The 12,803-nt window shown below is 34.9% G+C and overlaps 1 protein-coding gene across 1 annotated transcript; it reads right to left on the reverse strand.

The window, feature by feature from the left end:
* Positions 1 to 2,552: 2,552 nt before the first annotated feature.
* LOC110783956 (protein HEAT INTOLERANT 4) lies at positions 2,553 to 10,844 on the reverse strand. Its single transcript, XM_021988362.2, has 14 exons — positions 10,417 to 10,844; positions 9,454 to 9,492; positions 9,304 to 9,357; positions 9,135 to 9,198; positions 8,802 to 8,860; positions 7,837 to 7,961; positions 7,668 to 7,727; positions 6,885 to 6,943; positions 5,884 to 5,963; positions 5,147 to 5,185; positions 4,413 to 4,475; positions 4,271 to 4,318; positions 4,064 to 4,192; positions 2,553 to 2,989 (listed from the first exon to the last, which is right to left on the reverse strand). Exons 1-14 carry the CDS (start codon positions 10,645 to 10,647, stop codon positions 2,942 to 2,944), a joined length of 1,098 nt encoding a protein of 365 aa, XP_021844054.1. The 5' UTR covers positions 10,648 to 10,844; the 3' UTR covers positions 2,553 to 2,941.
* Positions 10,845 to 12,803: the final 1,959 nt, after the last annotated feature.

Below are 12,803 nucleotides of genomic sequence, written 5' to 3' on the forward strand. Positions count from 1 at the left end.
TCCTTCCTTTCGGCTTCCACTTTTTCGCTACACCGGTCTCTTCTCTTTCTATCTGCTTCCTTATTTGCAGATTCTTTTCTTGTTGCTTTTGCCTTCAATTCTTCTTCAATTCTTACAGCCTCTCTTAATACGACTTCTTCCATTTCTAAATTGGTTTTTCATTCTTTTATTGACGCATTCATATTAACATTAATTTTCCTTCCTGCAGAAAAATAATAACGTTTTTAGTTGAACATTATTCTGTATAAGAAGAACATAAGACTTGAGAAACTGAACATCACACAAAAGTGTTCTTATTTATGAATATATCATAGTTTTATAAGTTGAATTTAGTTGAACATGAGACTTGAGAAAATGAACATCACACAAAAGTGTTCTTATTTGTGAACATCATCTTTTTTAAATTGAACATCATCTTTTATAAGTTGAATATGATGAATTATAAACTGAACATGCATGTATTTAGACAGCGCCACTTTTTATCTTTTAGTAAAGAATAATGAACATCTGCTTATTACTGTTGTTGCTTGCCTTTTAGTTGAACATGAGACTTGAGAAAGTGAACATCACACAAAAGTATTGAACATAAATTAGTTTTTTAAGTTGAATTTAGTTGAACATGATTTTGTATAAGTTGAACATAAGACTTGAAAAACTGAACATCACTCAAAAGTGTTCTTATTTGTGAACATCTTCTTTTATAAACATCATATTTTATAAGTTGAACATGATGAGTTATAAACTGCACATGACAATGTTTAGACAGTGCCAATTTTGATATTTTAGTAAGAGTAATGAACACATGCTTATACAATCTGAACATGATCTTTTAGTAAAGAATAATGAACATCTGTTTTAAAAAATGCTTTTGGCTCGTTGTTTGGTGGTATACTACTTTCTTATTAATGTTGATGCATGTCGTTTAGTTGAACATAATCTTGTATAAGTTGAACATAAGACTTGAGAAACTGAACATCACACAAAGTGTTGAAGATATCATAGTTTTATATGTTAAATTTAGTTGTACATAATTCTTTATAAGTTTAACATGAGACTTGAGAAACTGAACATCACACAAAAGTATTGAACATATATTAGTTTTATAAGTTACATTTCGTTGAACATGATTTTGTATAAATTGAACATAAGACTTGAGAAACTGAACATCACACCAAAGTGTTGAACATATCACAGTTTTATAAGTTGAATTTAGTTGAATATGATTATTTATAAGTTAAACACGAAAGTTGAAAAAATGAAAATCACACAAAAGTGTTATTATTTGTGAACATCAACCTTTATAAGTTGAACATGATAAATTATAAACTAAACATAACAAATTCAGAATTAATATTCAGCAATAACTACCACAACCACCAAGAACAACAATACCAACCACAATACCAACAAAACAACAATATCAAGTTATTAAATGTAACTCATTCTACAATTCCGAACATCGAAATGTATAAATTAAACATGCACGGTGATAGATCTAAAATCGCAACATAAAACTGTTGTTAAAAAACATGAACATCCACATATATTAATTTGAACATCTCCAACCACAAAATCAATTAACGACAATATGTAAATTAAAATCACAACCAAATTAATTTGGTGATGAAACAAGCAAATTATTAAACACGATTTTGCAGCAAATGAACATGGGTTGGCGTAAAGAGAGGAGAGAGATATTCGACGGATCCGATAAAAAATTCGCCGGAATCGATAAAAAATCGACAGACCCGACCAAAAATTCTACAGATCAGGTCAGAAAACTGATAGACCAGATTAAAATTTTGGCAGATACGACCAGAAATTCGACAGATATGACCAGAAATTCGACGGATCCGACTAGAAATTCGCCGAAATCGCATGAGTAACCGACGTGGAATCCAGCGGAGTGAAATTGGAGGTTTAAAGAGAGAGAAATATGTAATTTGAGGAGAGAGAATGTGGAGGTTTTGATGAGAGAGAAAATAAGGTTTGATGAGAGAAAAAATGAAGAGAGGTTAGAGGAGAGAGAAAATGGGCATGTTATATATAATGTAGTACTAGATTTTGACCCCGGGCGATGCCCCGGGACATTACATGAAAAATCATATTTATACCATTACATACAAAGAACATAATTAAATGCTTATATTATTTTTCTTTCTTTACTTCATGCATTTCAAAAGTATATTTCGTTTGGAAAAAAAGAAATCAAATATGACATATAGTTTGGTGGATAAGTCTTTATTGTTTGAAACTTGAGGTCAAGGGTTCGAGTCTTATGTAAATAATATTTTTATTTTTTATTGTATGTAAATGCATAGAGTACGACCCTTTAAGAAGGAAGAGGAAGGGCGCCACATGGCAGATGAACTTGATTGTAAACGCCTTTTAATATATAGTATAGATAGATGTTTTATCTCTAAATACATACCTATGCACCCATTAATTATTAGGAAAGGTAATTATATAATTATTTATATGCGAATTTGTGATACACCTTTTATTTTGAGGCCCCCTTTCTGGAAGGAATATAACAGACAACTAACCAGCAATGACAACCTATAATCCCGTTTCATTCGAGAGTGTAATCTGTGAAAATTGATGTATGGCGGTACATAGATGAGTCATGGAGTTCAGAACTTGATACAACTTATGACTTGAAATACTTGCTACATTTCAAAAATTCAACTTCTCTACTAGACAACAAGATTTCTCAGCATGTATAGTACAAATACGTTTGCTAACTAACAGCTACTCAGTCACCTACTATAAATTCTAACAATGCCTTGTACTGTGATTGTGTGGGCTGAAAGAGCAACCATGGTTGAGTAACCACAAACAAAAGGCCATAGCAGTGGCACTCCAAAAAATGCGGTAAAATTGTCGGGAGACACTGCTGTTTCTTCATGAGCAACAACAACACTGTGCAAAGTGACATCAATCAAAAGATTTCATGAGCCTTCCCATAATACCTGTTAATGAAAAGAGCCTGCATAGACAAATGAACTTAGAATGGTGGACATCATTAACAGAACAGAGAGCTAGAATGAGCATTAGGATGACAATCACATAATGGAACAACCAGAGGCTACTGAATAGCTAAGAGATCAGAATTTTATGTAAAATTTTCGATAAATGAACAACCATAATAAAGCAATTAATACCTCCAAGAATTTTTCACTGAAGATTAAGGCAGGGATTTTGAATTTTTGACAAGAGAAATCAAGCTCGAGTTTGTATCAAGTGTGGTCAAGTCAACCAAGAAACAAGCACTCGATATTTGGCAATCACTTTATCAAACAGTTAAATAAATCACTAGTCATCAATTCGAGCAAATATCATACAAGTCTGTGGAGCAATTCAAATAACATAAACAAAGTCATCACGAGAAAAGAGTAAAAAGGTTGAATATAGTAGAAGATTCTTCAATCACCCAAATCATTCATTTTGTTAACTTTTTCATTGCACATAAAACAAGAAATGTTTGGCCATATTTTTTTCACCTTACAAAAGAAGTTCAGATAAGATATAAAAGTCAAATTCACAAACAAAAATAAGTTCAGTCAAGGGTCACTGGGTCAGTATATCTGGACAAGTTACTGATAAGGACACGCTGTGTTACAACTTCTATCCAATTACTTTTATATTTTCTATGTAATAGACAACTTACCTAGTTTCCTTTATCAAGTTCCACACCTTCAAATGAATTCCCAGCTAGTCAGATTTATATTTATAACTGTGCAAGCAACTGTGCCTACTAAGGACGGGCCCAGCCTCTCCCACCAAAGAAGAACCCGAAAATGGGTGAGGGCCAGCGGGGTGTCACAGTCAACTTTAATAAGCTACTATATTGTGAAAAGAGTTTTAAATTGAAGCATTCGCTATCTAATTAAGAAGCTAAAAAACAACATTTTATAAAATGGACACAATCTGGTAATGGAATATTACCATATAACAAAGGAGACAACATTTGATGTTGAATAAAAGCACAGGAAGTTAGCTAGCTAAGTAGATATATCTGTCAGTCGCATCAGACAACGAAAATAGGTAATCAGTACCCTACCTTTACACCTGATACATCAGGGGTGTCTGGTGCAGCCACGGGGTAGAATTTGTAAAATCTCATATTTTCAAATGCAGTTTTTGTTTCCTCACTCATCTCCTCTAATGCTTTTTTACGAGCTTCCCTTGCCTGCAAATAATGATAAATATTAAATGACAAATTTGTAATTACAATACGCTCTCAAAGCAAGTATAGTCCATCACATACCTCCCGATTTGCCTTTTTAGCTTCCCGTACTTTCTCTTTAACAAATCCCTGAGGCAATAACAGATTAAGGTCTTCAGGGGTTCAGGGGTTCGGTTTTAGAAAGTAAACGGAAATTTATACTCCACAAATTTCAAAGTCAAACCTCGAAGTTCTCTTTTTCATCTGAAGGAAGTTCCTCCTCTTCTATAAGTTTATCAGTAAATTCCTGAAATATGAAGGTACAGCAAAGCATGAGGATTACGATGCTCAAAACAAGAAAAATTAATACAGTTCACTACAAATTCTCATCATGTTACTCCTTCACAAATGTGTTGACGACAGTATTAGTTTGGTTAAAACAGAATCAAAGCGACTCCACATACAGAACTCACAGAAGCAATAGACATATGTCAGCATCTTTGCACTAGGCAATGCTCTATATGATTCTGAAAACCCAAATAAAGTAACACCGAACAACTAGCAAATGTATCCAGGCCTTCTGGGTGGTATGTAAGAGATAGAGCTATGTACCCTTAGCAGAGAAACAACTCTCTGACTCACCAGACATGTCTTAAATAAAGGAGATAGCAATTCAGAGTGAAGCAGTAGACAGTAGACACTCAGTATTCTTTTTGGCATAATACTGTTGGGAAATAAAGACCCCACTCTTGGAAAACAACATTCTAAGTTCTGGTTTCAAGGCAGACAACCATACCCACAATAGGATATGACTTTTCAAAGATTTATTTCTCGAGTGAGAAGATAGCTAAGAAGAGCAATGCATGCCTGATGAACCACGGACCAGTTTCAGTCCTTTCAAACCAATACTTATTTTCTAATTTCACAATGGCTATTAAATTAATAGCTAGAATAATTAATTCAGAAAACATTGTGTACCTCAACTTCATCAAATTCCCAATCAAATTCACAAAATACCTGCCACAGGTAACAAAAAGAAACAAGTTAGTAACAAACCATTGCCATTTAATCACATTACACAGATTATTATCATCTCTGACATCAAAACATTTGTCAACGCCAAAGGAAACAGCAAAGAAAAGCTTAAAGGCTGGAAACATGTTGTTGTGTACTACCCTAAAGTTTTGTATATTTGAACAAATTTAGCTTATTGGGTGAACCAGCACCTTCAACACTCAAACTAGAACAAATACAATACATATACTAAAAATACTGTGTTGCTGTGCACAGTCAAAAACAAACTGTTAGATAACCAAATTGTGTCAACGGCAACTTTGAAAGGAAAGGAGGAACAATTTGCAACACAAGATTAAGTTTAAAGTTGTGCAAAATAACAAAGGGACTTTGTAGCTCAATTAGATTACAAAGCATCCATGCCACAACCCCATATCTCAATCTTAAGTCCCACCCTCTCCCTCTATTCCCAAATTTCATTCTTTTCATCACCTATTCTTTTTCTTCATCACCAAATGTGATAGTAGATCTCCAACTTTCCGTTACTAAATAAAATATGCAACTCCACAACCACAAATGGGAAGTAGTAGTATGTGTTTTCAAGATTACCTTAAATAACCTTTTGTTTTTATGAATATCTTACTAGAATACAAAGCTGTCAATTAAAACAGTCAAAGTTTTCTTAAATCACTAAATCTTACCGGCTTTGGATCCATTTCAAATATAATCGGCACAACAGTGCTCTGTTCAAGCTCATCTTCTTTTAAGGGCTGGTAGAAATCTGCATAAACATGAGTCATTAGCACTTCATTGCTAAATATTATTGCAAACAATAACATAATGGCTGCATACAGGCAATGGTGGAACAAAGAATCAAGGAAATGTATCAAACTATCAAAATTTCCTATTTTTCTTGTTATAAACAGGTAAGCTGATTAAACTCCACACGTCACTAAGCTTAGAAACAATGGTATAACTAAATACAAAGTACCACCTAGGCACCTAACATACAAGCAAAAAAGACAGACATCCCATTTCATTGAAACAGCCAACACAAGTGCTAAGGACATCCCATTTCAAAGAAACAACCAACAAAAGAGACAGAGAGGGAGGCGGAGAAAGAGAAGGGGGAGAGAGATAGAGAGTCCACAAAGGAGCAGATATATGACTTCCCAAAGCCTGAATTTCAGTTTGAATCAAACATGGAAATTGACTTCTGATAGCAAAAAGAAAATTCTGATTGCAGAATGAAAAGGGAAAAGAAAGGTCCGGGTCTCCAGATTCTTATTCCATAGGACAAAAGTGAGTGGAATATTCACATGAAAAGCCATGGGATAACATTTTGGTCCGTGTAACAAAACCATCCTTTTGAGATTCGGTCTGGATATTATAATCCGTGTAGCCAAACCAAACCACCGGCTACTACACCTCTCATGATCTCAACAAATTTTGCAAAAGGAAGGAGCTAAAGTAGGAAGTCAACAGACCTACAAAAAATTTCAACTAGGATTGAAACGTCCCAACAGAACACTGCATGTTCAAATACACTTTCTTTAAACTTGGATAAATCGACCATCCATATGTTTGAGTCGGGCATACATGAACAAGCTTAAGTACTTTTTCTTCTCTTTTTTTTAATAAAACTATTCTTTACAATTGTCTAAAAAAATTGGAATAGGAACAAGTTATGTTGAAAACTCACAAGGCAAACAATACTCATACGCCTTGACGCGATCTTCCTTCAAATGCCTTAACGCCGACCTGCAGTGAAACTCGAAACAATTTGCATATGAGAAATCTCTCAGCGGCTCAACTTTTATACACAAGACTTCCACATAAGCAACCAGCTAAAGATACTAACAGAAACCAAGATACAAACAATAAGATTATAAAAACCAAATATCATAACTTTGATAAAGAATAATATTATAAACATTTTCTGCATACAAATGCCAAACAAGTGCTATCATAAACCCATCTCCTTTGTTGTTCTCAGAACAAGAAAATAATTATTTTCTCTCCGTTAAAAGTCATGTTACAATCACTATCCTACTTCATCAGATAATTAAGGACACTGGTTAGCTATTATAAGGACTTTGTTTAAACTAGAATCACGATCCTACTTCATCTGATTAACAAAACAACTCAAAACTACACCAAGCGAAAAGAATCCATGGGTTCAAATTAATTGGAAAGGGAGAGAAGCACCAACACAGCTTCAGATGGCACTACCCAGCAACAATGAGCAAACAGAGCTGGCAACAGAGGTCGGCAGATGATACGAATGAGTCAAGCACTACTTCCCCAGGATAAGAAAATTAGAAGAACAATTGCATGTTTCAGTACCACTGTCTAAGTGTCTAGGCTATATCAGGAGACAAGTTGCTGCAAGACTCAATTATGAAAATGGCACACTTTTTGGGACCTAAATGTCCAAAAAATCTCTAAAAAGGGTAGATTTTGTCAAAACATATCATCACATTACCTTCTCTGAGTGCATCTCAAAATAAAGATCTCGGATTTCAACCTTTCTGCCATAATGTCCCTGAAAATTAAGGTAATACATACTACTAGGCATTAGCTGTTGAAATATAATGGATAAGCAAAAATGGGATTGTGCGAAAGAACAAAACGAGGATCCCAGAATCAGGTACCTATTCTCTAACGGAACATATGGTACCCAGTCCATCTTCATGCGCTTCATGGGAACAATTTCTTCAGCCTCCCTTTGAACTGAGTTGATACCAATCTTATCCGAAGGGGGAAAACGTGACACGACCTATACAAACAGAAGAACAATCTGGGTTAATAAACATGGTAATGACAAACCAATAAAGCAACCACGTTGAAAATGCCAAACAAAATCATTTCTTTTTTCGGTTTCGGGAGGGGAGTTACAAGTCATACTACATCCACAACTAGTAAGACTGCAAAAATCGTCAACACAATATTCGTACGAATAAAATAGCTGGAAACCAGTGACAATTTTGATTGGGAAAAAAGGATTTCATGCTCAAATATATGCAGAAAATGAGAAAGATTTCAGAAGGGTTACACAATATTATTGTACCTCTGAGGATGGAAGAAATGAGAGTCTTGAAAAAGAAGTAGATAATAAAGATCCACTAGCATGAGTATTCTAAACGGAGAAGTTAAGTTGGAAAATTGCAACAAGTGATTTTGTTCTTCCAGCAATCAATTTTGGTATTGGGATGCTTAAGAACGGAAAATTGTCTATCAGTCCATTATCAAGACAAAGTGAAACTTATATGCCTTTTATACGTCTGTTAAAATGTGAAAGGCCCCACTTGAGAGCCGTCTGCAGTTAGTTTCTCATTCTGTTGCAGCGACAACTTAGAGACACAAAGTGATGAAGCTATTACCCTTTATTGTGCTACGCCTAATACTCTAACAGTTGTATAAGGTATACACCTAATATTCCTTCAAACTAAGTATTAAAATTCAAAGAGCGATGTACAGTTTGGCACAATATCTCGCCTCCAGCCGGTTCGGCGGAGGACATACCTTTGTACGTCAAGTCTATAAAACTCTGTTCAATCGGAAGGCACAGCAAATAGCTAAAAAAACCATGCTCAATCAATTAAGAGAAATAACTTACCGCTACCACAACGGGCACATGAGTTATTTTCATCTCATTATTAAGAGGCACCATTTGAGCTGCATAGAAAGAAACAAGAAAGGGTGAAAAACTAAACCAGACATCATATGAGAGAGACAGAGCTACAGAATAATTATTGCCTAAAATGATGAGAAAGGGTGACATAAAAACCAGTCAAGAACTAAAGACACATGTATTTCTACAGAAATAAATTTGGAATAGTGGAATACACACAGCAGAGTACATGAGCATTCAGTACACGTGGATGATATAACAAATGCACGCATCAACATAACTTAACTAAGAACCTTTAGAGGGCAAGAAAATACATACGTTCGGTGCACCCAAAGAGATACACTCTCTTTCCATGCAGCACTCCTCCCTCTTCAAAAGCGTTCTGACAAACAGGTAACAGTTAAATCAGCAATGCCTCATCCAGAAAGCACTAGTACCAAAAGATTGCAAATAAGAGTACCAAACTAGATATGCCTATGCGACATACCTCCAAATTTGTAAAGTTCCAGTTATACTGGTAAACCAAGTGCATTTGATCCCACTGCATAAGAAAGAGAACTTATCAACATTGTCAACTGCCTTGAAAAGTTTTAAATTGAAGCACTAACAGATTAAACATAATAAATCTGGGTCAAACCTCTGTACCAACAGGGAAAACTTCTTTCCACAGGTCTTCCTGGAAAAGAAGCAAATAAAACAAGTGTCAATTGGGCAATTGGCCTACCTCATTCATAGTACAGCAGAAAAAACATTCTTCCATGATTTCTCTCACAAAGGAATGACCATATTTCAACTAGAATATTTCCTTTACTGCAACTAGATGTTTGCTTGGTGAAGGCATGTGTGAGACTAATTGCAAGGCACCTTGTGTAATTCTTGATAGCATAGCATTGTTGCTTCAATTTATATTCAACCATGCACATTTCTGTCATATGATTTCACCATGATTTTATGAAATTGTTTAAGCATACAAATATCAATTATCTTGAAGTATACGCTTCAAATTGAAAATTGACGTACTTTCTCACAAATTTATGATCAAAATGTGTGCAAAAAGTCAAGAAGTGGGGATTTTTTTATTAAGCAAAGAAAACAGACAGCAGCTTATAATGAATAATGTTTGTATGTATTACCTGTATTACGGCATTATTTGTGAATTCACTAAAATTAAGAGTTTAAGATCAACTAAGTAACTTGTTTACAGAAGTTGAAAAGATCCACTAATCAGTCATGAGCTAGTAAAAACCCTTGATGTGTCAAGACTCAAGAGCAATCTTCTCTCAAATACACTCCTGGTTTTTTATTTCCCAAACATAATATGTTCATGTCCTAGCTTACGCATTCTTGTCGAATTAAACAAGTCAAGCATACGTATACGGAGCATATTCAATGGCTTCTATACAAGAAACGGATAAATACAAATATGAAAGCTTCAATTTTTTTCAGAAAATAGAAATTCACAATGCAAATCAAACTCTGCTAAACAGAACCCTAAAAAACAAAAAGTAAAAGTCATCGACGAATTCAAAAACACATCAATTAACCTAAATTCCATAATGCAAGCTTGCAATTGAACCGAATTGAGAACACAAAAAATTACCAAATTACGCTGATCTTCGAAGTACTCTGGTTCGGTAACAGGCTTGGTACGCTTACTAAGTTTCCTCCCAGTTTTCTTCTGTTCTTTCGGTTCCTGTTTTACAATTTCTTCACCCTGCGACGCCGCAACTTCAACATCTTCGTGCTTCTCTTCTTCTACCTTTGGTTTATCCTCGACAATCTTAGCCTTTTTAGCAGCACCTTTTCTCTGAGCAAGCTTTCTCTTCGCCATTGATGAGTAAGAGCAACGAAGCTTCGGGAAGATTGTGGAGAGAGATTGCGAGGTTGTGGGTAAAGGGGGATAGGGTTTGTGCGAAACAGTCGGCCGTTAGAGGGGGAGGGCGCGAGGCTGACTGCGTGAGATTGAAGTTGAAAACAATTGCAAGGTTTGAGATTTGGGGATTTCAAACTCACAAAAAGATTCGAGTTTTGAGAGTGATTAGTTTGTAGGGAATAGGATACCTCTAATTAGAATTGTCAAAACAGGTTATTGGGCCTGGGTCCGTGTCGGGTTATCTGAGGACTCGGGTCATGTTGAAGTTGGGTTGTGATGGGTCACTTTGTCACTCGGGTGTATGTCGAGTTGGTTTTCGGTCGGATCATGTCGGGTTTTTCCCATTTCGGATACAAGTCGGGTTCGGGTCAAGTTGTGTTCGGGTCAGGCTCAATTTCGGGTTTGAGTCTTATATAGTCGGGTTTGAATCGGTTAATCTCGGATTTGGGGTCAAGTTCGGATCAAATAATTTTTCGGTCAGTTAAAATTCAAGCTGGATTCACTCTCGAACACGGGTTAAGATCGAGTCAATATCTGATTTAGTCATCTTAAAATATTCAAGCGTAAAATATTTACTCCACAGGTCAAGTCATAACAGATTAACAGGTTATGTGATAAAAATCGGGTTAAGGTCATTGCCCGGTATCGAATCGGATTCGGATCTTATTCAGTCAGATCAGTTCGGTTATCGGTTATCTTTCGTTTGGGTGTCGGGTTCGGGTCATACAACGTCGGGTTAAAATCGGTTACCGATTTTTACGGGTCGGGTACAGGTCGGATTTCGAGTTACCTATTTTACCAAAATTTTGGGTCATGGTCGGTTACGAGTTCGGTCAGTTTTGGTCGAGTTTTCAGGTCGGGTCAGTTTTTGACAGCTCTACCCCTAACTGTTATATCCGGGTACATCCATTAGTAGTTGTACCCCCACCCCACTCCCAAAAACGACGCGCATCTGGAATTTATTTAAAAAAAAACTACATCACGTGCTTTCTTTTTAACAAAAAAATTGCATATAATTTTTTCAAATATCACACGCTCATATTTTTGTTTTCTCGCTCCCCAAAAGTTTCTCTCTCCTCATTTGTATGTGATTTTTTTTTCTAATCTCGAATAACAATGTCAATCGGAGAATCCACTTGCGTTTGCGCCGCCCTTATCCTTCACGAGAATTATGTCGTTGCCACTAGCTGTAAACTTCTTCGCTCCTTTCTCCTTTTTTTTTGCTTTTAATTTTCTTATTTTTTGTGTTTTTTTATTGAATTTATATGTTGATTAGAAGAATGTCTTTGATAACTCAGTAGATTTTTCCTTTTATGTTCTACGTTTGTGCGCACATCAATTTTTATGTGATTTTAAAAATTTCTGGTTGAATCTCCATTTTTTCTCTCCATTTTATTGCACATCAATTTTTATGTGATTTAGAGCGTGTGTATTGTTTGTTCTTTCTTGTTGTACTGTTTGTTCTTTCATGTTATTTTTTACGTTCATCATAAAATTGTTCATAATTGTTGTATTGTTTGTTCTTTCGTATGGAATTTTATGTTCTTTTTTATATTGTATGTTCTTTTTTGTTGAATTGTTTGTTCTTTCTTATTTATTTGTTTGTTCATAATGATTATCGGGTTAATGTTCATACTGAAATTAAGCTCTTCATTGATCTTTATGTTTTTACAAGCGTCTATATTGTTTGTTCTTTCTTGTTGTATTGCTTGTTCTTTCATGTTGTTTTTTAAAATTCATCATAAAATTATTCATAATTGTTTTACTGTTTGTTCTTTCTTCTGGAATTTTATGTTCTTTTTTGTTAAATCTTTTGTTCTTTCTTGTTTATTTGTTTGTTCATAATAATCATCTGGTTAATGTTCATACTGAAATTGTTCATACTTTTTGTTTTATTTGTTCATACATTTTGTATTCTTTGTTCTTTGTTCTATTACTGGGCATCTTTTAAACCCTTGTTCTTTCTTTTTAACCTATCTGTTTTATTTGCATGTCATCGTTTTCAAATCAGTAAATGATCATTTTTAAATTATTTTTTATCACCATATCAAATTACTTACTATTTTCATTTTCAGCCTACAACAACGAGGAAATTGAAATCGTGAAAGTCAAAT

Source organism: Spinacia oleracea, chromosome 1, assembly GCF_020520425.1.
Source record: "Spinacia oleracea cultivar Varoflay chromosome 1, BTI_SOV_V1, whole genome shotgun sequence".
NCBI lineage: Eukaryota > Viridiplantae > Streptophyta > Magnoliopsida > Caryophyllales > Amaranthaceae > Spinacia > Spinacia oleracea.

Excerpts from the sequence above, each read along its gene's own strand:
- LOC110783956 (XM_021988362.2), bottom strand. The coding sequence starts at position 10,647 with ATGGCGAAGAGAAAGCTTGCTCAGAGAAAAGGTGCTGCTAAAAAGGCT. Across the intron at positions 8,861-9,134 it reads TCTCTTTGGGTGCACCGAAC|CTCAAATGGTGCCTCTTAAT; the intron begins GTATGTATTTTC and ends CTTTCTATGCAG. Across the intron at positions 4,476-5,146 it reads GGGAATTTGATGAAGTTGAG|GAATTTACTGATAAACTTAT; the intron begins GTACACAATGTT and ends TTCATATTTCAG.